Source organism: Lepisosteus oculatus, chromosome 22 (genome assembly GCF_040954835.1).
Source record: "Lepisosteus oculatus isolate fLepOcu1 chromosome 22, fLepOcu1.hap2, whole genome shotgun sequence".
NCBI classification, from domain to species: Eukaryota; Metazoa; Chordata; class Actinopteri; order Semionotiformes; family Lepisosteidae; genus Lepisosteus; species Lepisosteus oculatus.
This window is the reverse complement of record NC_090717.1, coordinates 9,633,236-9,658,650: the sequence shown is the minus strand read 5'-3', so window position 1 is coordinate 9,658,650 and position 25,415 is coordinate 9,633,236. Positions and strand designations below refer to the sequence as shown.

General features: G+C 39.6%; 3 protein-coding genes and 1 long non-coding RNA gene across 4 annotated transcripts; 1 reads left to right on the top strand and 3 right to left on the bottom strand.

The window, feature by feature from the left end:
- Positions 1–836: 836 nt before the first annotated feature.
- ndc80 (NDC80 kinetochore complex component) lies at positions 837–8,878 on the bottom strand. Its single transcript, XM_006640409.3, has 17 exons — positions 8,773–8,878; positions 7,363–7,458; positions 6,667–6,753; positions 6,459–6,585; positions 6,199–6,371; positions 5,956–6,058; positions 5,693–5,782; positions 5,232–5,325; positions 4,643–4,743; positions 4,205–4,349; positions 3,700–3,905; positions 3,376–3,528; positions 3,197–3,286; positions 2,946–3,038; positions 2,246–2,376; positions 1,722–1,824; positions 837–1,382 (listed from the first exon to the last, which is right to left on the bottom strand). The coding sequence occupies exons 2-17, from the start codon at positions 7,446–7,448 to the stop codon at positions 1,260–1,262; spliced, it is 1,905 nt and encodes a 634-aa protein (XP_006640472.1). The 5' UTR covers positions 7,449–7,458; positions 8,773–8,878; the 3' UTR covers positions 837–1,259.
- A 308-nt stretch (positions 8,879–9,186) lies between these two features.
- On the bottom strand, positions 9,187–16,871 carry slc2a11l (solute carrier family 2 member 11, like). The gene is made up of 12 exons (XM_006640408.3): positions 16,155–16,871; positions 15,541–15,639; positions 15,165–15,325; positions 14,674–14,798; positions 14,251–14,380; positions 13,912–14,060; positions 13,075–13,262; positions 11,783–11,893; positions 11,503–11,604; positions 10,786–10,861; positions 10,023–10,150; positions 9,187–9,753 (listed from the first exon to the last, which is right to left on the bottom strand). Exons 1-12 carry the CDS (start codon positions 16,176–16,178, stop codon positions 9,541–9,543), a joined length of 1,506 nt encoding a protein of 501 aa, XP_006640471.1. The 5' UTR covers positions 16,179–16,871; the 3' UTR covers positions 9,187–9,540.
- An 85-nt stretch (positions 16,872–16,956) lies between these two features.
- Positions 16,957–25,342, bottom strand: LOC102691905 (solute carrier family 2, facilitated glucose transporter member 11-like). Its single transcript, XM_006640407.3, has 12 exons — positions 25,242–25,342; positions 24,693–24,791; positions 23,725–23,885; positions 22,862–22,986; positions 22,256–22,385; positions 21,168–21,316; positions 20,443–20,630; positions 19,881–19,991; positions 19,586–19,687; positions 19,319–19,394; positions 18,851–18,978; positions 16,957–18,634 (listed from the first exon to the last, which is right to left on the bottom strand). The coding sequence occupies exons 1-12, from the start codon at positions 25,263–25,265 to the stop codon at positions 18,440–18,442; spliced, it is 1,488 nt and encodes a 495-aa protein (XP_006640470.2). The 5' UTR covers positions 25,266–25,342; the 3' UTR covers positions 16,957–18,439.
- On the top strand, positions 21,314–23,731 carry LOC138224504 (uncharacterized). Its single transcript, XR_011183006.1, has 3 exons — positions 21,314–21,746; positions 22,159–22,309; positions 23,534–23,731. It is a non-coding gene; the product is annotated as an uncharacterized lncRNA (long non-coding RNA).
- Positions 25,343–25,415: the final 73 nt, after the last annotated feature.

Here is a 25,415-nt window from a genome sequence, read left to right as displayed (position 1 = left end):
CAGACGCAGCTGTGGCAGAAAGAGGCAGTTTCTTCGATACAAAATAAGAACACTGCAGATTTTTGTTAGAGTAGTATGTCTGTGGAAAAGCATAATAATATTAACATAAAAGGGGTATAAGAAGAGAACAGGATCAGTGTCCTTTGCACCAGCCTACTTGTTTCCTAACAGCTATCCTGTTATCCTATTAGCTGTTAGCTATCCTATCCTCTTTGTACGGAAGACAGTTCCAAACACATACAACTGTGTAGAAGAAGTGCCTCCTGTTATGTTTTTATACATGTATCCTCTTGTAGTTTTCGATATTCGGGACTAAGATTGAGCAGCTTGTGTCATCGTAAGGGTGATCCTTTACTCCCAGGGATGTATCTGGTCTGTCATCTCTAAACGAATTAAAGAGAAGCAATTTCCGTTTCCATACTCTTTGAATGGTTTGTAAACCTAAGTCCTGCGTTGGTTCAGCTCCGTGAAGATGGCGCCCCTACAGACAGCACAAACGATGAAACCCACCTCGTTAATTAGTGCTACGTTTGTGCCGGTTTGTGCTGTTTTCGTTCCCGAGATATAGCGCCTTGTTTTTCTGGTGAACGTCTGTCGAGTTCAAGCGCTCTGTTACACTTTAGCTCGTACCCTTAACATTTAAAAAGACATGACGCACGCCAACAAGTTAACCACCTATGACGTAGCTCGTAGGTTCAACGCTATTTTCTGGAGGCAACAGAGTTTGCAAAACTCATCCTCCCACTTTTAAATACAACCTTCTTATTTAGTTTTGGTCATAACATCTTCAACAATGTAAAGAAAAAAACATTTGATTGGTAATGCATTTTACAAGATTGAACAGAACAGCTATTCACTTTATTCACTATTAAACAATGCAACAAAACAGTTCTACTGAATTTGTACAAGATACTCCTAAGAATCCCTATTAAGCATTTTATAACACCGTGTTAAGGTTACAAGATAACTGCATGCTTTTCAAATATTCAACAGCTGTAGAAATAAATTCCAACGGTATAAAACGTAGAAGCCAAATATAATTTTAAAATTATGCTTTTGAAAAACAATTAGGTCCTAACAACTGATCTTAATAATTACACTGATGGGCACTATAAAATGCAACACATGATTTTAAACAAATATTGCATTTTAAATAACTCTCAGAATACAAAACAAATTTCCTCCTTTAAGTAACAGAAGACTAAAATAAAACTGCCAGAAGGAAAATTTACAGGGTCACAGTATTTAATAAAATACAGTTATTTATAATTTGCTTTTTCGTGGTACTTTTCTATCATCTCCCTAATGTCCTTTAGCTCATCATCTTGGAGTGTTGCTCTGTAGTCTTGGTCAATCCTTTTGTGGTGCTCTTGAATAGCTTTCTGAAAGACAAGTGCAGTACTATGAGGATGACAAAGAAAATCTTTGCTTAAAGCATGCTTTATCTGATGCTACTGAGTAATTCTTTCTCTGTGGAAGCTAAACTACAAAGTAAGCATTCTGAGTAATATGCATCTAGTACTGGTCTTAATTTCAACTGCAATTCATTAGTCCTTTATGAAATTTAATATCTTAACTTTATCAAACATATATTTTCAAATTACTTTAGAGCTGTTGAATGATCAAATATGATGTCATTCAGAAGAGTGTAGCAGGCAGGTTACTTTCAGCAAAATGTCAGTTTTTCTGGAAACAATGTGATGACCTATCTAAACACGTACCTCCAAAATGGACAAGTGGTTGGTTGCAGTATCAAAAACATCACTAAGGTTCCTGGCAACTGTCCTGGACTGTTCTTTGGTCTCCTGCAATACTAGGTGATACCTGAACAAAAACAGAAAAAAAACTGAAACAGCAGTCTTCTACAGCTTTGAATTGAATCCCTCAACAACATGCTACAGTGTAGCCAGTGTTCACATAATCGAATTAATGTATATTCACATATGTTTTGAAGAGAGAGTGGTACAGGCAGGTTTCATCCCTTCACAAACATTTTGTTCCATTCGAAATTGCTTACTCATTACCATTGTTAAATTTTAAAAGTGTTTCCAGTAGGGATTATACAGTTGTAGTTGTAGATTATCTACGAGTAACTGAGAAGCACGACACAATTCATCAGATATAACTGATGACTGCAGTATGTGGAAAATCCTGTGTCACTGCTTACTAGGTAGCATGCTTGTAAGCAAGGTGGTCCTTTGCGTGATCTATGAAACAAGAGTTAGAGCCTGTTCTATTAACTCACTGCTGCTGGGCTGCTTTCAGTTGTTCCACAGCTTCATCATAACCTTCAGTCACTCTCTTCTCCAGAAGCTTTTTGTTACTTTCCATCGATTCTAGCTCAGAAGCCCACTTCTGCTCTTCACGCTCCATCTCCTAAAGGACACATGGGGCACAGCGTGCAGAATATCAAGGCAACGTGCAGGGGCTCCAGGATCATTGGAAAACAAGCAAGAGCAAAGACCCGCCATCCATGTCTGGATCCAGCCATTCATTTTCCAATTGCTTTACCGTTTTTTTACCGTTGCTTTACCAATTGCAGGACCGTGTGGGAGCCGGAGCCTGTCCCAAAAAGCATCAGGAGCAAGGCAGGATGCGGCCTGGATGACAGGATGACACTCCGTCGCTGGGCAGACACCGACAGACCCACACACTCACGTCAGGGTCAGTTTTCCCAGAAGCCAGTTAACCTACTAGTATGCCTTCGGACCGTAGGAGGAAACCCACACGAACACAGGGAGCGCACACACACAGACTCCACACAAATGGCACCGCAGGTCCAGAATTGAACCCAGGGCTCCAGAACTGCAAGGCAGCAACACTAACCGCTGCGCCACTGGGCCGCCCTCCCTGTCTGGATAATTTTAGCAAATTTAATCTGGTTAAAAAAAATCATCGTTAAAGAAATGGAAGTTAATAGAATAAATGGAAAACAAAATACTTGCCTGCAGTTCCTGTTCCATCTCTCCCTCTAGCTTTCGTATCTGCTCTTTCAGCAGCTTCGTATCGTTCATTTTATCCGCTATATTGGAATTCACCTTCAAAAAAGTGCATTTCAGAGCTTTAATTTAGTCTTAAAGGCGTTCAACACTTTCTCAAAATGTCACTTATGGGGCATTTTTTTGTCAAAATTACATCTACCCTTACAGATACTAAAACATGGAAAGGCTAAGAGTGCTATAAGTCAATCTATTACCTGTTCCAGTGTCTCCTGGAGGCTTAATTTCTGATTTGAGAGTGTGCGATTCTCCTCTTCCGTTTCAGAAATCAAATTCATCAAGGGAATCTTAAAATAAAAGAAACAGTCCCATAAAAAAACTGGTCATAGTGGAGATAACAAGCGTTATAAAACACAAACTGCAAAAAGAGTCTTACATGAATCTGAGCTTTATACTGAGCAATATTCGATGGTCCAGCGTCAGGGGAAATCCTGATTTCAAAGTCCCGGCCACAGGCGTTTTCAGCAGATGATGGGATCAGCTGTAGCTTTCTGGCAAGTCTGTGATATTCTGCCAGTTCTGTATCCAACTTTGACAAAAAAAGGATTACATTTTGAATTTCAGAACAGTGGCATAAGCTAAAATATACATTTTCACTGAAGACACCCAATCCAGATCTAATTAAAATCCCAAATTCCAAACTGAAGGCTGAAGTATTTATTTGCCATCACACTCCTGCTACACTCCTGGAAACACTTACAGATTCCTTAGCCTTTGCCAGTGCGATTTCCTCATTCCACATATGGTGCTCAGCTTCTTCAAGACTTTTAGTCAGGGTAGCAATCGTCTGCTGCAGTTCATTTCTTTCCAGGTTGATTCTCTCGATATCGGCTTGAGAAAATTTCTGGTTTTCGAGTTTGTGCTGCAGCCTTGATTGCTCCTTTTTTAATGTTCCCACCTGCAACTCTTCAAAAGAAAACACAAAACATGATGATGATACAGGAAGTCACTTTCGTTTTTAAATTCTAAAAGAGTGGCAGCCAGTTTAAAGCATGAGAATGGAAACACACTGGATGAGAAAAAGTGGATGCATTCTAAACATTGACAGACTTTTATATCAAACAAAAAAAAAAACAGTTTATATATTTAATTATAATACAGATTATGAAAAATTCTACTGCTGTATTTACTGAGATTCATTGATCACATAATTAAAATACCATGTCTTTAAAATAAACATGAAACAGAAACTGAAAAAAAAATACCTTCTCCCTCTATTTCATTAGACAAAGCAGATATTGACTGCTCCAGGTTGGTTTTAAAGGTCTCAAGGTTACTTAGATAATTCTGAATTTTCTGCAGGTCTGTCTGCGCCTTTATCTTTTCTGCTTGTTTTGCCATTATTCTATCCTGTTGAAAAATTAAAAACAAACAGCTAAATTCGAAGATCAAATAACTTGATTCAGTTAAAATCTAGCAGTATCACAAACATATGTATTTATTATAGATATGTCCTGTTCATAAAAAGACAGCCATTAACACAGATATCATTAACAATGTGTCATGTAAAAAAAGATTGACGTTTAAAACTAGCATTATATTTAAACAAAATACAAGTTTTCAAAACACTTCAAGATAAGCAAAATTAACAAATTTGTTAATTAAAAGTTTACACCCTGTACTACATTGATAACAGTACTAACCTGGTGAGTTTCCTTTTCAAGTCTTTCAACCTCTTCTGTCAGCACTTTGTGTTTAAAAGACAGTGTTTCCATATGGGCTTCATCAAAATTGTATAGTTTTTCTGGATCAAAAAAGGTACGTTAAGTTCAAGTTCACGTTTATTTGTCATTCCAGCCATATACAAGTATACAGTGGAACAAAATATCATTCCTCCTGGTCCACGGTGTAAAAAAGCAGGACACAGACATAGATATTGTAGACAGGATACACATAGTGCAAAGTGCAGATAGTGCCAATTACAAGGCAATACATAGTGCAATATACACAACACACTGGGGGGATTTAAACCCTGTTTCTGGAATTGGAGTGGGTGCAAGTAGATTCCAGGGTGTTGAAGTCACAATAAGCATTGTGACTCCTTCTGACTAAGGTTTACTATACATTACACTTACATAAAACAGAAGGCTGTGAGTTGACTGCCTCTGCACTCAATGAGGATTAAAACCACATCACTCTTTGGCGACCCTACACATTGCATACTTTAAGGATTTGTTTAAAAATGCATAAATCATCAACATGAATCCTTAACAGTATTACAGCGTTACTTACTTAATTTACAAAGATACTCTTTATCTTCCTCTTCAAATGTGTCGGCACCTTGCATGAAACGATTATAGGCCTTTGAAACATACTCAACAAAAATCTGAAAAACACAACCCAATATTTACATCAAATCAGATTAACCACTCAAAGGACATTCTGGTTTGCTTTAAATGCTCTCCTGTTATACCTGGACGTTACGTATATAAGAAAAAACTTAAAATGAAAATACTGAGCGCAGCATTTCTTCTCTGAAACATCATGATTAACTTTGGATTTACATTTAATCTAGAAGCAAGACACAAAACCAAATTAATATTAAAGCAACCCAATTTTATCCTTGTTATTTGAAACAATAACTAGCTTTCAGGCTGCTTTCCCAATTTACTCATTCACATACATGAAGCATAATACTTGCATAGACTATAAAGACATACAATCATGCTCCTACTAGAATTAAATCACTTTACCTTTGTAAATTCAGCACCATCCTCTATCTCTGTGCCACATTCAGGGAATCCAGAGAACAGCAAATTGTGACTCTTCATGTTATTGGAAAGCTATAATTGAACAAAACCGTATTTAGGACATGCTGAAAAAGTTGCAGAGAAAACCAGCTGTGAACATAATCTTCACCTTTCACCTTTGGAAAGGAATCATACACAGATTCAAACGGACTTTTGCATTTAAACTAGAGTTACATTGTGGAAAGTCCACCTTTTTGCTGACTCACCTTTACAACGTCTATTAACCACATCAGTGCCCCCAGTATTTGTGGCCAAGTGTGTGGTGCTCCAACAGAATACATGGAGCTTTTTGAGATGGCAAAAGGGTACCTAGTAAAAAAAAAAGGTTTGTACAATTAATACAAAAATTGTAGTTTTAAACCTTCGAACATTTAATATGAGCGTGCTTCTGGTCATTTATATTTCAAAATCTAAAGCATCATACTTGATTTTGACATATACTACTATACCCCAGCTCTCGAAGAATTTTAGGAATCTCTTCCTCAATTTTGGATGTTGGTACGTCGAATGTGGGATCCAAGAAGCTGCAGATGAAGGAGAAGATTCTCAAAAACTCCTTGGTGGATGGAGACTGGAGGGACTTCATTGTCACAGTGTTGGGAAACCCATTGTCTGACAGAAACTGAAAAAGAGTACAGTTGATTCAGGAACATGGACGCTCAGAAGAAACAGTACTTTTCAAGAATATCCAATTAGTTCTTTTTCGTACCTCACTAAGCTGTTTTATGCACTGCTGGACGTATGCTTTGTCATGAAGGGGACGAGGATCTTTCATTTTCTCCGTGCCTCCAAAAGTCCCAAATGCACTGTTGCGAAACATACCAGCACCACTCGTCCTAAAACACAAAGTATACACTTTCACAAGATGCCGTGATCAGGTGTGAAAAGTAAAGCAAAACAACACGTGTCCAAATTACCTTTTTCCAAAAAAGCTTGTTCTTCGCTCAGAGGTTCCCGACTGGGGCTTTGCAATACTCAACTTTCCTAACCCAGGGCGCTCTTTACTGCATCAGGAGAGACACACAGAAGAATTAAAAATCTTTAAAACAAAGATGAAAGTGACCCCAAGGCAATATTGTCACTGGTAACATAACCTGCAGTATGTCATCCCTTCAGTTTTGAATTATGTCCTGACTGAGGAACACACACTAATTGCAAAACTAGATTCTCGTACAAATGAACCGCCACTGAATATCTGCACGTATATTTATTTCTCTTATTGTATATATTCTTAAATGTTAATCCCAGTTTTGTAAAATTAAGAACAAAGACTAAAGGCTAAAAGGAGGATTTCTCAAAAACAGATTTTTCCCACCCATCTTCCTACTGCTTTATCTAACACAGGGTCTCAGAGGAGACGGCATCTATCCAGGCAAGGAATGAGCACATTGCAGGGTAGACACAGCCAATTATAGTACATTATAGCATATTAGTACAGAGGAAACTGAAGCACCCAGAGCAAAAACAAACAAATATGGGGAGAACACACACACTCCACACAGATAGCACCCCAGGTCCAGAATTGAACCCAGGGCCCCAGTGCTGTGAGGTGGCAACGCTAACTATCGTGCCACTCAAAATTGTTTTCTAACACTAGGAAATTTGGTACTTACGGCTGTGGGGTTGCCAGACTCATTCTGGCATTGTCAGCCACCCTCAATGGCAGCAGTGACTGCCGACTGCTGGAAGCACGACTCATCTTCTCACTCCTGAGAATGAAACACGTAACATATTAACACCCACAGAGGGACAACCCAGCACAATACAGAGGATCTTAGAGTCATGGATCTCGTGGATTACCAAACTCTTTGGCTAGATGTGGCCAGCTCTCTTTATAACCGTCTTAAGTAAAGGTTACAAATGAGAGAAGGCCATTCTGATCATATCCTGTAACTTGTTTTTGGCAGCTAGTAGCTAAGTGACCCAAACATCTTGTCCAGCCCTTTGCTGAAAGAAGCAAGGCTTTTGGTTAGACTCCCACATCCCTTTATGTAGAAATGTGCCTCCTGTTCTCAATTTTCAAAGCATTTGCAATCAGACCCCCCTGTGTTTTTCACTCTTCAAACTAATAAGTTTGTCTTCTGTTTAGTCCACCTTATTTCCTGAACGTCTACCGTATTTTTTTCTATTTCACCTCAATTAAATAACAAATCTAATTATGTTCTTAGTTAGACTCATTGGCCTTCCGTGAACTGAATTTGACACCAAAGTCGTATCTTCTCAGAGCAGGATATATCATTTTTATATCGCATTGACTACAACTACACACAATATTCTATGTCTTACTAGTACTTTGTACAGTTACAACGTTCAACTAATGGAAAATAATATTCGACACAGTTTTAACTATATATCCAAACATTGTCTATCTTCTTGACGTCTCAAGTACCTGTAGGATCTAGTGTCTCCTGGCTTTTATTCGAACATAAATAGTTAATCAACATAATTATATTCTTAGGTTAGACATATACGGTATATGTTAGACATACATAGCACTTGTATTACGAATTAGCATCGTACCTTTGGGGTTCAATGTTTTAACAGCAGATAAAAGGCAGTTATCAGAATCGTCCTTCTAGAATTCGGAATGAATTAGGCAGAATAACAACAATAATAAAAACTATAAATGCCTCTCAGGAATTAAAATCTAGGTGCGTTAGTTTGGTCAAGTAGTATCACATTGGAAACACAGTGTTTAGTGAAACAATCCAGAAACAGGAAAAGAAAAACATCACTGAATGGAACTAAACCGCTAACTTGAAACTAAAGCTCCATTGTAATACATAGCAATGTCACTTTTTATTTTTTTTCTGCCAGCGAAAGCCTACAATTTTGCACTCGTCGATTTCTGCAGCGATTCAAAGACGCTCGGGTGTCCGTTTCTCTACATTTACAATGACATTTACTGCAATTAGAAACACGGCAAACTCGAAGTCCGAAAATGTTGCATGTTCACGTTTAACGTATCAAACCGCACGTCACCCCTGAATAATAATAAATATAATCTTCATCCATCACTTTACCTTGACCACTTTATTAGTATACACCTCCTGTTGTTTTTTCAAGCCTCACGTCTGAGAATTTAAAAATTCCGCCAACCCACCCCAACGAACTGCACGCAGCTGACGTCTGCGGATGTTGAGCTGCGTAGGATGTGACGTAGAATAGAAGCGCCTGTGAGGCAGGCGCAGTTAATGTCTCCATGTGGTTTCGTTTGCAGTTATGTTTTTAAATGAATAATGGTTACACAAAGCAAAATAAGCAAAATAAACATGTAGTAGTATAAATAATTCTGCAGGTCAAAAGCAAAAACGAACAGTCTGTTAGTATTTTTGTAGTTATAACAAATATGCCTCAGAGAGTTGGTTTTGCACCTGCATAAAAGCTGGCAGTTTTAGTCTTCCTGTTGGAATAAAAAACAAGACGGAAACAGAAGATTTCACATTCTCATACTCTGGTGTTTATTTAAAACGTTGATACAAGCTTTAGCCAACATTCTGAGAAAAATAATGTTTCACAGTCTGGATATATTGTTTTTATATGCTCGCCAAAAAGCAAAATACCAAACAAAAGGAAGTTTTGTGATGTGATTTTACAGTAGTGTTTTGTGAATATCTACAACCATATTCTAAATATAGCAAGCATAAAGAGAGTAAGGCAACACATTTTACTTTTAAAGATTCTGATGACCATTTTGCCTATATATACCAAAAACCTTTTATTACACATTTTATTATTTTGTTATTATTACAGAATATCTTCTCTGCCTTCACAAATCCACATGCCAGGAGTCAGAGCTTGGTTGACCAGATGGATTGCTGGGCTTCAATATTTCCTATGGACTCTACAGCTTTGATTTTTGTTTTTGTGTGCATTTTCCTAAATTCCTCTGCGATTTCCAGCGCAGTCCTGTTTTTTGTCTCTGGCACGCCGAACCATACAAACACCCCAGAGAAGAAGCAAAATCCGAAGAAGATAAGAAAGCAGAAGTAGCCCAAGTGATCCTGCAACAAAAAAAGATTTATCAGAGACTAGTAGGTTTCTTCGTATTGTCATGTAACAAGTAAAATACTGCAATAATATGATGGGATATAATCCCAGAGATAAACTCTTATTTTCTGTCGAGATCTTTACTGTGTACTGCAGTATGTATGTAAAATACAGTAAAAGATTTAGACAAATCTTTTGTAAATTCTTACAAATCATAATTATAATGTGTAAAAGGATGGACCAGAACCTATGTCTGTAATTGTATAATATACAATTCTCTCACCACAATCAGGGGGAAGATCATTCCGATGAGAAAGAGACCAATCCAGTTGATAGAACATGCGATGACAAAGGCAGCTGGTTTGTAGGACTGGTTGAAAATCTCTCCAGGCAGGGGAGCTGTTACTCCGGCTGTAGATGTACACAGGATAAGCTGATGGAATTCTGTTTACTCCATTAAAAATGCAAGTTCTTGCATATGTATTTGAACAGTTCTCTTTCCACAATATTTGAAAAGGCGTTGAGTTTTCAGTTTGTCTCAGCATACTCTGGTCAAGAGTGTGATCTATCGCTACCACCTGGATCGAAACCAATCAAATTCCAATATCATACTCTATCCCCAGAACCCACAAAAAGAGCTGTTAACTACAGAATGGCACTACATACTGAGGTTCAAGATCCTGAAAAGTGATTCTGAATGACCAATAGTTTATCTCGTGCTCAATTGCAAACCCTAAGGTGCAACCGGACATTAAAAGCAAGGAGACACCTTTTCACAGGAAAGGTGGTGGGGGTTGGAATCAAGCTGTTGAACCACTAAACGACTCTATCATTGACTATTATATGACAAATGTCACAGGCAGTAGCAATGTTTTGGATTTTTCTGTATTAATTTACAGGAGGCATGACACACGTCAATGTCAGAAAAGTCCCTCATTCTGTTTTCCAAATTTAATTGCAATGAGCAACTTCATTCCAGATGTTGAGTTGTAGTGTTTTCGTAATGAGAAATCTTAACATAGAGTTATTGCAGGTAGCATACACACCTGGTCCACTTGAAAAAAAGAAGATGAAAGAAAAAATGAAGACCATGCTGCAATATGGCATCCACGAAATCTGCTCCTAGAAAATAAAAGCAGGAAAAATATTCCAATACTTGGACAGAAAGAAAAAAGAAAAAGAACCTGCTCAGAGTAACAAACCAGGGTGCCAACCCTTCAAACGCACTCAGGAAACCACTAATTTTAGACACCGTTCACTGTCTGCTCATATTGTTCTGCCAGCAGAAGTGTATATTTATATGGAAGATATCGGGTAGCACCCATCATTGGCAATTTGTGGGTCTCAGAAACACTCCTCTGCTGCATTTCCCTCACCATACTTCCTTTTCTTTGCAAAGCGTTGTCATGTACAGTATGGGGTAACACAAAGGGGCAGAACTATGGAATAAACCAAGAAGAACTAACTCTCCTAAACTCATAATCATGAAGACATTTTTGTTTTCCGACTGTTCTTCCATGGTATGCATATCTTCTACTGGAGCCTCTGCACAGTTCCTGCTCCATTTCATGCTTGGAGTAGTTTAAAAGCTGTCCATGTCAAACAGATGAGGACTCTTCCCCATTCTTATACCTACTCTTATCTATATACCTTTTGCCTCTGGCACCATGAGTTGTCAAACGAGGACGAGAAGATAAGGAGTCAGGAGGCATTCTCAAAACCACGTGACCTAACCTGAGCCAGGTTGAGACAGATCCCTTTACCTGCAGAACGAGGGTGACTGTCAGCAGGGCCAGTGCTGCTGCCATGCACAGATAGCCCCTGAACAGCAGGAGTCTCTTCCCTGTGCTTTCAATGATCATTCCCTATGTCAGTGACACATAAATGACAGGATTAGTGCATTTGGTCTTCTAATAAAAATTTATTATGTGATTTTTGGGAACATTGTTTTGCGTACTACATGGTCTTGTACCTTTGGGAATTAAATATTCAGCCTGAATGGTAAAATCAGCCTTTCCAGTCAGCAGAGGCAGATATACTTACACAGGTCAGGGAGGTGGTTATCTCACACAAGCCAACTCCCAGAGCCACATAACATATCAGTTTATCTGGAATACCTGCAGCGTGAAACACGTCGAATGAGTAAAAGTAGACCTGCCAGGTAAAGAAAGGAGTTTATTATAAACTTCATCAGGATTTGACAAATAATCTTAAAATCAATGCTCAGTACCAGTTTGGCCTTGCTTCAACACGCAGATACGCTGGGGAAGGATGTTGGATATTTGGGAATAAAGCTGAAGTGATTCAGTTCAGTCTCTTTTACAACACCCAAGAATTAAGTGTACTGAAAGGATTATGTAGTATTTAGGTAAAATCTGGTTTAACCTGCTTGGCTGAGGGCCAACCTCCTGGCTACTGGACGAGCAGGCTGGGACGCCCCTGCAGAGTGAGGAGTGACCAAGGGGCAGCTGCAGAGGTGGAGATGGGGTGGAGGTGGGATGGAAAAGACGTATGTGAGGGAGAGAAGGGGATCACTTACAGTATTTATAGTGTTTCAGGAGAGAAAATAACGTCATGAGTGATTTGATTGCTAATTATGGACTGCTGAGTCTGACTGAACTCGGTTGTTGTCATCCCTCCCAAACCTTCATTACAAACTCCATTAAATATCTAGAACTACCTATTAATTTTTATAACCAGTTTTGATGATTGCTTTCATTATTTTCTGTCCTTTGTTTTTGGAATTACAGACTTTCAAAAAGCCCTGTGTCATGGAGCAATGCATATAGCACTGTGAAAAAGATCAAGAAAACTTTAAACTGTAAAAAAGGTGATGAACAAGAGACCAGTTAGCTGGTTTCTAATGGCTAGAAATCAAAGAATCACATCCACACATTTTCTGAAAGATGCCACTGTATCAGGTTCAACAGCATGTCTGGATAACTTTTTCCAGACGCCCCCCAACCCATTCCACTCTTGGCGTAAAGGTGTGTCTCTTTTTCTCAGCTGTAAATGCATTTCCCATTAGCTTGGCTTATGTGCGTCTTCCAAAAAAACACGCATCAGTCAAGGCCATATGCTCAAATTGATCATTCATTTTAAAATACAGTGTCAAAGAAAGTTTAGATTTAACATTATTTCTAAAATGGGCAATGCAGAAATATATTATTACAGGTTAATACATACTGCATGTATAAGCAGAAAAAAGAGGACCACCTGAGTAGAGAGCTAAGTTGAAACCGCTTACAGGAAACAGCAAAGAAGTGGTATTGGTATTAAGACCAGCCACTCAACTAGGTAGCAAACTGCTGACATTTAGCTGGGCCTCTACTCACTGCGTTGATCCCACACAGCTGTAACGTGACAAAGGTGACAATGGTGGTCAGCAGCTGCCAGCGCAACGTCTTCTCGCAGATCAGCTCCACGGGGCTCCTAGATTTCACCCCTCGGATAGCCGCGTGCTCCGCCATCATGTCCGCAATTTCTGAGGCGTAGTCCCCCTTTCCCCACAGGTTTTGTATGGCTTGGGGGGGAAAAAATTAAAATGAACCGGCTTTGGCAATGCAGACATACACGTGCAGATGGAACGCGTTTAAACATGGCTGTGCTGGAGCTGTGGATTTAGAGTGGTGCCAAACTTGTTGTCTCAAGACAAGGGGGAGTGGTCCCTGTCCTTTGCTGTTACAGGCTAGAATGCACACACAGAATGATTTAAATGAAGTCAATATCCATGCATAATTACTAATTGCAAGGAGTGCACCAGATAACTATACAGTATATTAATTGTATAGATGGACAGAAAGACTGATGTTTTGATGCATTTACTGTATTACTAAGCCACAAATCTGGAAAGGCCAGCTCAGAGCTACAGTACCTGCCTGGGGAAAGAAAGCCCCTGATACATGTTTATTTATTGCATTATGGGTGGTGTGGAGAAGCAGTGATTAGCGCAGCACCCATTGCTTGCTGGGATAGGTTCCAGCTCTACCACAACGCTGAATTTGGGAGAAATGTTTAGAAAATGGATAGATGGTTTATTGCATTATGATCAATGCAATTCAAACAATGGAGGGACCCCAGCTGGCTGTGTCACCTTGAACCTCCGAGGTATGCAACCCAAAAGCTTTTACCAGCTCAGCCTTGCAGCCAGTGGTGGGGACCAGCACGATTACCTTCCTCGCACTTCGCCCGGTCTCCCCTGTCGATGAGCAGGTAGCGAGGGGACTCTGGGAAGAAGGGCAGCGTGACCAGCTGGAGCAGAGCCGTCAAGCCACTGAAGGCCAGCAGCACAGGCCAGAGCTCCTCCGTGCCCAGGACCTCCCTGAGAGGAAGGCAGACACAGAGCAGTGACCAAGAGATGTGGCTGTCGGGTGGAGGCAAAGTTAAAAACGTCACCGTGAGTTTGTTACTCTTTTCTTCATCCTATACTACTACGATACCGCGGAAACAAAAAAAAGAATTGAAAAAAATGTCCTCTGTCATAAATAACAGTGGCGGAGTTGCAAACTTACTTCAGCCCAACCAGCTGACCCCAAAATTTCCCGATGGACACAAAGGTGGCCACAGAGACCCCGACAAGCCCACGGAGTTTTTTGGGGGCACACTCAACCATATACATGGAGTGGATATTCAAGCTGACCCCTGCAGAGTGGAAAACAGGGACCTGTTGGTGATGTAATACAGGTAGTTAGGCAGCAGAGTAATCCAATGCCATTCCCATTTGTGTCTGTTCATCCGCAATTGAACAATTGAGAGCTGCTCAGTCAGGAATAAGGGAGCAAGTTCTTAATTAGCAAGTTGAAGGTCCTTGATGATTAATGTTCCTGTTTCCAGTCTGTGCCATGGGGCATTTTTTCTTTTTACATAGAACTCCCTGCATCACACGGAACAAGCCTGTTTGAATTTACACAGCCTGAGGCTGTCTGATGTGATACCTGCATTGATCCCATACAGGAACCGGCCCACCATGATCATCTCAAAAGTTTCTGCAGTTCTGCTCACTAACATCAACACAGCGGCAGCAATGGCCACAAAATTGTTCAGCAGAAGGCACTTCTTTCTGTAAAAGGGAAACCACATTGAAACCAACTTGCTATAAACAGTAATCACGTAGGACAATGTTACTACAGAAATTCTGCATGAGCTGTAATTAGGAGGGATGTGCCTGTGAATGAATGGTGTTTCAGTTCTTCACTAAGGGCTACATTAGTATGCAGCACACAGCAAATAAAATGAGAGGTCATTCATTGCACATTCAAATCCTCACAGTATAATTAAAGTTATTACAGAATGGCATTGTAGCTAGAAAAAGCTTTAATGGTTTCATTTCAGACCTCCATCATGTACACATAATGAATATGTGAATATGTGTACAGGTACAGTATATCCTGAGCTGTTGAGAAAGAAATCACACACTCCTTCATACCTTCCATATTTGACCGAGAGGTTTCCAGCGCAGAGTGACCCCACCAGGCCTCCGATACAGAAGATAGATACCGTGAAGGACCAGATCAAAGTCAGCTTCCATGTTTCCAGTGGGACACCATATCGTCTCTGGCATGTCTCATTTATAAACTGTTTGATGTACTGAATCGAAAGGCTGTTTAGTTAGTTGGCTTCCATATGATTAAGTTGAATACTTAATATTCAGATGCATGTGGTCTTGTCAAAATTATTCCTGGTATTATTGGTTACTTGGCTCAAAACTTTGAAACGACACCAAATCTATTTCCTCAGAGATCAAAATGCATTGTACACCTTTCAGTAAAGAACGGAGCTGCTGTAATTATCGTGGTACTCACCAAAGACGGAGCATTGAGAACAGATATTTGAAAGCCATATTGAAAATTCCCACCAATTCCAAAAACCAAAGTAGCTGCAATGAGTTTTGGGCTTTCCCACTGCAGTGAAATACAGAAAATGTTTGTAACATGTTGGAAACACTATTAATACACTTATAGCTTTAACAGTATAAGGGCAAATATGCTATAAACAAGTATATTTCAGTATATTACCAATATATTACCAGTATTTTATTGCATTATATTACTATACATAGATCTGTACATATGTATATAACACATACTACAATATACACATATGGATATAATTTACACATTTCAAAAATAATTGTAGTAAATTAGCAGATACAGAATTACATTATGAAAATATCATCCAACTATATAAAAAAAACATATTTGAGGTATATTTTCCATCAGAGAAGAATAAACAAGTCATCAAGTAGTGCCAGCATTCACTCCAGCAATCGAACTACGGTAAATCGTGCCTAACCACGGTACACTATATTCAATTCATTTATAGAATGAAGCCCTGCATTTGCCAGACGGTTCTCCTTGTCTTAAACCTGTGAAAATCAAGACAATATTTTCTAAAACGAAATCGCAGCTAAGCATACCAAGTCTCTCAGTGCATTTGCCATTTTCCTCCTGGGCGACTGCTCGTTATTGTCCAGTGCGGTAGTCGTTCAGCTTTCTCGTGGAGTTAGGTAAGAGGACAAGTGACTCAGCATGGCACGGTTCAAGTTAAATTTTAGCACAATTAACTTCTCACACTGTCTGCCTAATCACCTATGGAGATCACTAGTGTGAAATCCTATTAACCGTGGCTCTGTTCAGTGTCCTTACAGGGCAGACAGCAGTGCTGGTGCGTGAGATGAAGTCAGTGTCTACCACAGATGCTAGCTAGCCTTCAGTTCTGAGGGGGGCCATGACCTTTGGACTATTTGTATTCATTGTTTTGATCATACAGATATTGTGATGTCTGAGGACAAAGCTCTCTATTGCCATAGGTTTGAAAAAATTCAAAGCAATCCAAACACCAAATGTTTTAAAAAGGAAGCCAATGCTTCTCCTGAAGGCAGTTATTAAAAACATGGATCATAATTCATCAATCTGAATCAATTCAGAATTGTTTCTTATAAACCATTGGCAGGGCAGTGTCCTGGAGCTTTACAGACTAGAGGAGCAGAATAGCCTCCTCCAGTTTGTAACCTTTCCTACAGTAAGTCAAGTAAGGCTAGACATTAATTAACAGCTGAAATTAATGAACAACTGAAATTCAGAACAGGAGGGCTGCCATGTGAACAGTGAACATGAGAAGTCAAATTATACTACTAATAATAATCTTGATTTTTATGGTGCCTTCATGAAAAACATCTCAAAGAACTGTAGAAAGGAAATCCAAATAAAAAGGATCATATTTCATTAGCCGAGCATCATATAGAACTTGGCGTTCTAAGGATGCTTGTATGTTTTAGGAAAAAGTATGCGGATTTTGGAAATTGGTTGATGACAGTGTTGATCGAAATGTTTTTGTCATTATTTTGAATAATGGATCAGTCATACTGTGGCAGGGGCACTAAATGAACTCATTAGTGAAAGAGTTGATTGGCGCCTGTGATGAGGTGATAGGACCTGTGTACTGACAAGCCTGCAAGAAATCAAGAAAGAATATGTAAGAAAATAAGTCACCTCTGTGATGCCCTCTTTAGTGATGAATCAATCTCTCGTATAGTCAGACCTGATGAATATTAGCGAGCGTGATTTCATTGTAGTGTTTAACATGACAGTGGATGGCAAGGCCACAGCGGGATAATCTAGATGTACAGAACCTGCTTAGAATTACTGTATGTTGATTTGCACTAGTAAAACCTCATATAGAATATTGTGCACAGTTGTGGTCACCATGTAACAAGATATCGCTCCTCTCCAATAAGTCCATAAAAGTGTGACCAGATACATCCCTGGTCATAAAGCCAGGATTCGTTTATTTATACTTCCTTCTGTGTTTTTTCAAAAGTGAATCAAGTCATAGTTCCTAAGCCTTTAATCTCATTTACCATGCATGGAAACCCCAAAAAGAAAAAGGAAATAGTGGTTGACTGTTTTTTTAACCTCAGACATTTCTTTTTATTTCATGCGGCAAATGATTTTTTCTGAAGACAAATTGCCTAAACATGAGTTGCTAAAGAAATATGAAAATCCACACAGGACGACATTGTGACTATGGACTCTGGAAAGAAGAGAGATTCCTACCATGATCGTGCCCTTTAGCAAACCCACATATTGAACTAAATTTAAAAATAAATCAAACAAGTTATGTTCAGGCACAGAATATTGTTTCAAAATAAACAGCATAGTGTTTAAAATAAGACATACAGATAACACAAGATTCACTTTTTACTACTCTTTTTACTATTGTTTAAGAACAGGTGCTATTGGATCTTAATAGCATATATATCAACAACATGGAAAACACCTGAAATTTCATGATACACCTCCTCAATGGATACCTTTGAGATTCAGCTGAGGAGCATGTGCTGAAATATAGGAAATACCTGATTCTGAAATAAAGCTAACCAATATGACCATGCCAGCTCTCTGGCAGCAGACCACTGAGGGCTCTGAACTCACAACTGGAAGGTTACGAGCCTTCCCACAATGCCCAGCTGCATAAATGGGCACAGCTCTAAATGGCTTTGGACAAATATTTTCGCCACATAAATTAACAATAATCTTTTCTAGACTCCATTATCAAATATCAGCTTCTGGTGAAAGCACTAACAAGTCACAGTACTTCCTACCCATACACTCTGTCAAGTGGACATATTCCCCATTTAACATACTCCTGAATTTTTTAATTTAACTAAAAGTGCAAAAATAAATGATATTGCAGATGTTCTCAGAGTTTTGTGGCAAGGGTAAAATCCTCCTTGTTGATGGGCATTCTCCTATCCTTGAAGTTAAGCTTGTCGAAGTCTTCCATAATCTCAACCATAGTCTTCCCCTTGGTTTCGGGAATGAACCACAGCAGGAATATTGCACTAAGAATGCAGTAGACCACAAAGATGAGGAAGCAGTACGGGCCAAGGCCTTCCTGCGGACAGAGGAAATATTATGTTAAAATTCTGTTTTCTCCTGGGGACTTGTGAGAGCCGTGCCAAACAAGTCAACGAACAGAACCAGCAGCTGCCTGTTTGTCAACAGTGTTGGAAGGGCTAAATGGCAGGGAGGCAAACTTGGTGTTTTAAGAAAGACAAGGTTCTTTGACTGGAAGACACAGTGAAACAAAGGGAAAAATACATTTTCTTACCACTATGTAAGGAAAAAACATCCCAAGAAAGAACAGACCAAGCCAGTTAACTGTCCCGCTAACGGCATATGCAGATGGCCTCCAGGCCTGCAGGAATAAATCAGCAGGAAGCACCATCGACACTCCGGCTGCAGGGAAGGAGGAGAAAAAAATAAGGAATTTGGTTTCAGAAGCTGTTTTACAGGCTAACACAGAACAGCGCAGTCCAGTATCTTGATATATACAAGTGCAGGCCAAAGTTACAGGAATGTTAAAGAAGAGTTCTACCTACACTCCATCTCTATTATTTTCAACCATAGAACATTAATACTCACCCAATGAAAGTAGTATTTAGTTAGTATATAATATTATACTATTATATACAAAACACATGAAAACAAACAACTTTTTCCTAGGTACAGTATAGAGCGAAATGTACAAGTATCACAGTTTTTTATTGTGATAGAGCTCATATAATTTGATACTCACATGGTCCCAATCCATAGATACAGATAACAGAGAACAGAAGGGTTATGTTGAAGTACGGAACCCAGTAGTACTTGTCCTGTAAAGAAAGTATAATCAAATTAAGCTGATTGACTTTTCTAAAACACCCTTTGCCTCTTCTAAAGCCTTCTAAAGTTAATGTTTTGAAATGATTATTATATTCTCAAGGAAATCCCCCCCATTTTTTTCTTAATGCTGAAAGGAGAGTGCACAAAATTCACCATGTATTTCAGTTACCATTCCCATTACCTTCACAGACAGCATCACAGTGAGAACGATCAGGATCAATCCCATGAAGAGGTAGCCAAGCCCCATCAGCTTCTTCCTGCCAGCACGATCTATCAGAAATGACTGTGGGCAGAGAATAGAAAAGTTAACACAATTCAAAATCTAAATGTATTCTGCTTAGTCCACAAGAAGTCCCTTCTCTCTCCTTATTTAGTTAAATGCCAGATATACTGTACCGACGGACTAGCTTTCCCCCAGAGTGCTGTACTGACAAGCCGACCACTGATCGGTTCTTTAAAGTGAGGCAGCTGCTTACACACAGCGATATGGTGACCAGTTCTGTTGTGCCGATGCCGATGGAAAGGTAGCGCATCTTGTTTTCCGGAACCCCAGCTTCCCGAAAGATGTCGAATGCATAGAAGTAAATCTGCAAAACAATATAAGTCCAGCTGCTTCACTGTTCTGCAACTCAGCTGGGGCCAAGTTCTGGTTTCAAACCAGCTCCGCTCTCAAAGATTTGAACTTTCAACTAGATTATCTGGGGCATTTTTCTAGCCCTTCCCAGTCCTTTAGGTGCCATGAGGTGATTTAAAGTGACCTCAAAATGGCATTGAGGCTACTGATTAAAGCTTTTATCTGTTTAGCAGGAGCCCAGAAGACCTGATTTCTTTTCAACTCCACCATGCCTTTTTATTTATCCTAGTTAACTTGTCAATTTACAAGATGGGGGTGCTAATTACCATCCTCCTCACAGGGCTTTTGAAAAGTAAAGAAAAGCCATTGCAGTATGAACACTTGAGAAAGGGATGATTTTGGCCTCAGTTACGTTTTCAGACCTCTGGAGGATAGTCTGATGCAGAAGCCTGGCTGTCACTCACCGCATTGATTCCACAGAACTGAATGCAGGCACAGGGGAAAATCAAAGTCAGCAACTGCCAGCGCACTGCCCGAGACCGCAGGACGTCCCACACCGTCTTGGCCTTCTCGCCTGCCATCGCCTCCCGTTCCCTGGCCATGTCCTCCAGTTCCAGCTTGATGTCTTCGCCACCCCACAGCTCCTCCAAAGCTGTGTCAAGAGCACACGAGGCGGTATTTTACTACACGCCTTTTCCATCATCTCCATTTTTACCTTGCTTTTTCAAAGACGAAAAATCAATCTACTAAGGTCAGAAAAATCCAAAACAATTGTCTAGACTTCCTGAAAGAAAATAAAAACAATTTACTGCAACTTCACCTTCTTCCAATCTCATCTCAAGACATAGAAAATTGTCTTTACCTGGCTTAATAGTTCTACCTCTAAGTATTACCCTGATATAACTTTCTTAAAATACTGTGCAGTGGCTTTAGTGATTTCAGTTTTGTTTGGGAAAAATGTAACTTGCGCTTTCAAAGTCACAAAACATTGTTGGTTCTTCAGATTGTAATGCCCTGTATTACAGTAATGGGTTTGCTACAGTACAACAGATGTTTTATTTCCCCAAAGAACATTAAAGCTGCTATGGGCTTTTGCGGCTTACACATCATAAGCGCTGAGAGCTCAGATTTTCTCTCTAGCAGCTTTACAAGCACGCATGCGTTTTGATGATCCGTATACCAAGTCTACCTTTTTTGCAGCCCTCCTCATCACCCTTGTCCAGGTACAGGTAGCGTGGGGATTCTGGGAAACAGAGCAGGCCAAGAAACTGCACCAGGGCAGGAATGCCGCTCAGTGCCAGCAGATATGGCCACAGGGTATCTGTACCCATCAGTTCTCTGATGGAAACAAATGTTGCACACATAAGGGCATAAAAAACTGTAATGAAAACAGGATTATTGCAGCTCTACATTTCCCCACCTATTAGGTGTTTATATTGCTTGTTTTTAAAAGATGTGAATTTATCAGAACTATCAGTTATACCTACATAACAAAAATGAACATAGTGCATAGAACAAGTGAAAGTTAATTAAGCAGTTAAGTGAACTGAATGCTGCCTTTAGCTCTTTTACATTCCCGTTGTAGAGTCTACAGTGTTCTGTCCTGTTTTGACACTGTCTTGTGTTTCTTCTGGATGTTTTATTCCCACTCTAGGCTTAATACGAATTAGAGTTTATGATGCACTGCAGGAGAAGAGTCATGGAAATATCCAGCTCGGTTTTGCTCTACAACATTGCCGGTCAATAGATAATGTCTTTCATTTTGCATGTAAGTAATGTACAGTATTCATTGAAAAAAGTCGATGATCTTGTGAGCAGAGAAATATCTAGGGCCAATCTGAGTCATTCCTATGGCCTTGTGACAGAGCTGCAGGAGGCTAGCTGGTTTTGACTGGAATTGGAAGGCAGTCATGAGAAACACGACAACGTTGCCTTCCCCTCTGATAACTAAGAAGCAATCAAAGATATATTTGCACGTGTTGGACTTTGGTAGATTGGTAGAGCCTGGCTTCAGGAGATCTAGACTAAGAGCAACATTCTTTATATTCTGTTAGCTAACACCAGACATCATTTGTCTTTAATAAGTAATGGATTTTATTGCTCTTGAAGAGAGATGACAGGTCTGAAACGTTTTAATTTGAAGACAGCTTTGATATTAATAGAATACTGGTCTTGACTAGATCATGGCCAGCGCAAGCCACAGGAGGCAAAGCTAACCCAGAGTGCTGGCTTCACTACCTGTGGACCCAAAGGAAGACTGGATTGAAGGAGGGTTACCTGAGCCCAACAATTTGACCCAAAACTTTCCCCAAACCAATGAAGATCGATGAGGTTAGTGTGAGAAATCCACGCAGTTTCTTCGGCGAGCTCTCACCCAAGTACATGAGATGGACGCTAAGACCAAGACCTGCAGTTAAAAGACAACAACACGCAGGATAATTTGTTAAACAAATGACTTGCCAAGCAGATTATTTGATCTGAGTAAAACAGCTGAAAGCACTTAAAAATGTACTGTAAACAGCCTTAGGTAGAACTAGTCATTGTTAAATACTAAAAAGGTATAAGGGAGGAATATTCTGGGCTGGATTTGTGTTTCTTACAGTGTCATATTTGAAAATATTTAAATATAGGTTTCAGAACAGCAATTCAGTTTTTTTCTGTGATGTTTGTTCTCCATTGTGTAAATAAATATGATTTGTGGGGTAACTATTACCCCCTGACTGCCAGAGAGGAACATATCTGTTTTGTAGCACAAGGCTAAATTCAAAAGATGTTCCTGTACAAAGACACAGCGCAAAGAGAAAATGAATCAACAGCGAAGCCATCTTGAGTTAAGGAAAGGAAACTGAAGGCTGTCAAAAATGGCCATATCTCGATACACACCTGTATTATATCCATACAGAAATCTTCCCAGTAATATCATCTCAAAGGACTGAGCCATTCTGCTGAATTCCATCAGCACTGCCGCCACAATCGCTACAACATTATTGAACAGCAAACATTTTTTTCTGGGACAATGAAAACAAACACAAGGTCATGTAATGTGTCCAAGTCTTGATTATATAGAAAAAAAAAGTTTAAGATAAATGCAATAATTCAAATTCAAAATAATTTGAATATTTACTACTATGCTGTATTTCAACTGAAACTTTTTTTTTAATTAACTCACATAATCAAATTCCAAATAATTAGAATGTTAATCCAGCTCTGGAATTGTACTGTATATGAAAATGACAAAGGGTATAAATCCCAGGGCTCCTCTATTCCCCATCAGCTGTGTGCCAGGGGCTGTACAGTATGTTAAACTTCTTCAGTATTAAATACCTTGATTATTAAATCTACAGTATAGTATGTAGGGATTGTTTTTCTTCATTAAAGATGGTATGCACTTCAATACATTCAGCAAATTCCAGGAATACTTAAGGGAAAATCTGAGGAGAACATGTTTTCCGTGTAAACCATTCTTCATGTGTTTACAATATTTCAAAACAGCAGAACTGCTAAATGTGGATACGTGTTTTAATAGAATCTAATCTTTTTTTCGATCTTCCTCAGACTGAACAAGCGAAAAACTCCCCAAAAGTGATATCTTGTCTAAAATATGTACCCAGAGGGCATTATAAATGGGGGACAGTAAGCTGTCCTTTTCAAATTAGTTTTAATTGGCACATTTCCTTCAACAATGAAAACAAGGAACTGATGAATAGCACATCATCGCGGACCTGGGAAGTCATTCCTGAGCATACCTGCCATAGATGACTGGGATTTTACCACTGTTGATGGCTCCCAGCCACCCCCCGAGGCTGAAGATGGACATGATGAAGGACCAGATAAGCTTCACTGTGGACTCATCTGCTGGTTCTCCATAGCGGTCCTTCCATGTCTGGTTCACAAAGTTCTGAATTGTCTTCAAACAGGGATCGGAAGGCAAGTGTCACACCCTCTGCAGCCAGAGTGCGCTCCTTCTCTGTCCTGTCCCTAGTTTCCAGTCTGCTGTCCTTCCTGTCCCTCTCTTTCCCTTGGGCTATATACTTCCGGGTCTTGCACTCTGTCCTCGCTCAGCATTGACGTTCGGATGTCCTGAGACCCGCCTAGCACCAGGGCGCCCCACGTCCGCTCCCTGAGGGCATAGGTTTCTATACGGCATTCCTGAACTCTTTGCACTAATGAGCCCGGGTCTTTTTCCCGTCTCGCCGCTACGCATATGGGTCTTTTTCCGCTCTCCTGCTCCCCACAGTTAGTCCCTTTGGACGTCCGTGACAGCAAGTGAGCTTCAATACAGATGATTCAATAGTCCTGACCATGCAACTGCTTCTTCAAGTTTGCTGTAGCTAAGAGGAACATTATTTTATGGTTTAAGATGCTCTGATTCTGAATTCAATCAATCCATCCATCGATCAATTACTGCATTTACACAGCATTTTCCACTCATGAATAATCTTCATTAGTGCATGTAATGAGCTACCTACTCTCTGTAAGTGCTTTGGGATCCTGTGGAATGATAATGGGATTAACAGCCCTACTCTTATAAATATGGCCTTGGGAACTTTCAGAACCAAGTTCTCATTGTCTGGTGTATCATTATGTACAGCTCATGCATAGTATCTAACACTACAAAAACTTGCACAGGAAGATATATAGCGTTAGTTCTGATGCCAGAAAAGGTAAGTTGAGTTGTGAATCCATTGATAAAAACGATGTCTGTGGTGCTTACCTCTGAGGGTGAGGTCATGACAGACACTTGAATCCCATATTGAAATGACCCCCCAATCCCCAGCACCAGTGTCAACAGCATAAGTCTCCAATACTTAGACTGCGAAAAACGAAAAATAAATAGGCCAGACCATTTAAGATTAAAAATGAACAAGCATCAAATGATAAGTCCACTGTTTTGAAGTGTTCTCTTAATTAAAACAGCTGCCACTGGCCTAGATGCTAGGTTTTGGTTCTAACATGTTAAATAGAATTTTAATTGGTGCATTGAGCTGCCTGACTCCATTTGACACTAGAGTAAAATGTTTTAAAATCCAAACATTCAACAATTAAAACTCCTCCAGTGACCTGGATTCATTAAAATTAGAACATATATTATTAGATAGCCACTGAAAACATTGTGCACATTCAAAGAAAGACTACAATATATACTGAGCTACAACTGGTGCTGTTTGAACAGAGCACCAGGGACTATTATCCTTGTCATCTGTGAAATACAAGAGCTTGATTCCATCTTACACAGGCTGTTACAATTACAATTAAATCCTACCAGCTCTGTCACAACAGTAGTCATTGTCTTTCTTCTCCTGTTCTCTTTCCTCAGGAATGATGTTAGGCGTAACTGTTGTTTACCGCTACAAGAGTTAGATTTTTATAGTGTGAAATCAAGGGCAGGTGCGCCAATCATAGGGGAGGACTGTGTATCTCTTTTCTATCCATTTGG

Coding starts and splice junctions, on each gene's coding strand:
- slc2a11l (XM_006640408.3), bottom strand. CDS start 16,178: ATGGCAAATGCACTGAGAGACTTG. Junction 15,640..16,154: donor CAAATGCACTGAGAGACTTG/GTATGCTTAGCT, acceptor ATTTCACTGCAG/TGGGAAAGCCCAAAACTCAT. Junction 11,605..11,782: donor TAACCACCTCCCTGACCTGT/GTAAGTATATCT, acceptor TCACTGACATAG/GGAATGATCATTGAAAGCAC.
- ndc80 (XM_006640409.3), bottom strand. CDS start 7,448: ATGAGTCGTGCTTCCAGCAGTCGGCAGTCACTGCTGCCATTGAGGGTG. Junction 3,529..3,699: donor TGGCAAAGGCTAAGGAATCT/GTAAGTGTTTCC, acceptor TTTTTGTCAAAG/TTGGATACAGAACTGGCAGA. Junction 3,039..3,196: donor TCCAGGAGACACTGGAACAG/GTAATAGATTGA, acceptor ACTTTTTTGAAG/GTGAATTCCAATATAGCGGA.
- LOC102691905 (XM_006640407.3), bottom strand. CDS start 25,265: ATGACTACTGTTGTGACAGAGCTG. Junction 21,317..22,255: donor GGTCAAATTGTTGGGCTCAG/GTAACCCTCCTT, acceptor TGTTTCCATCAG/AGAACTGATGGGTACAGATA. Junction 18,979..19,318: donor TATCTATGGATTGGGACCAT/GTGAGTATCAAA, acceptor CCTTCCCTGCAG/CCGGAGTGTCGATGGTGCTT.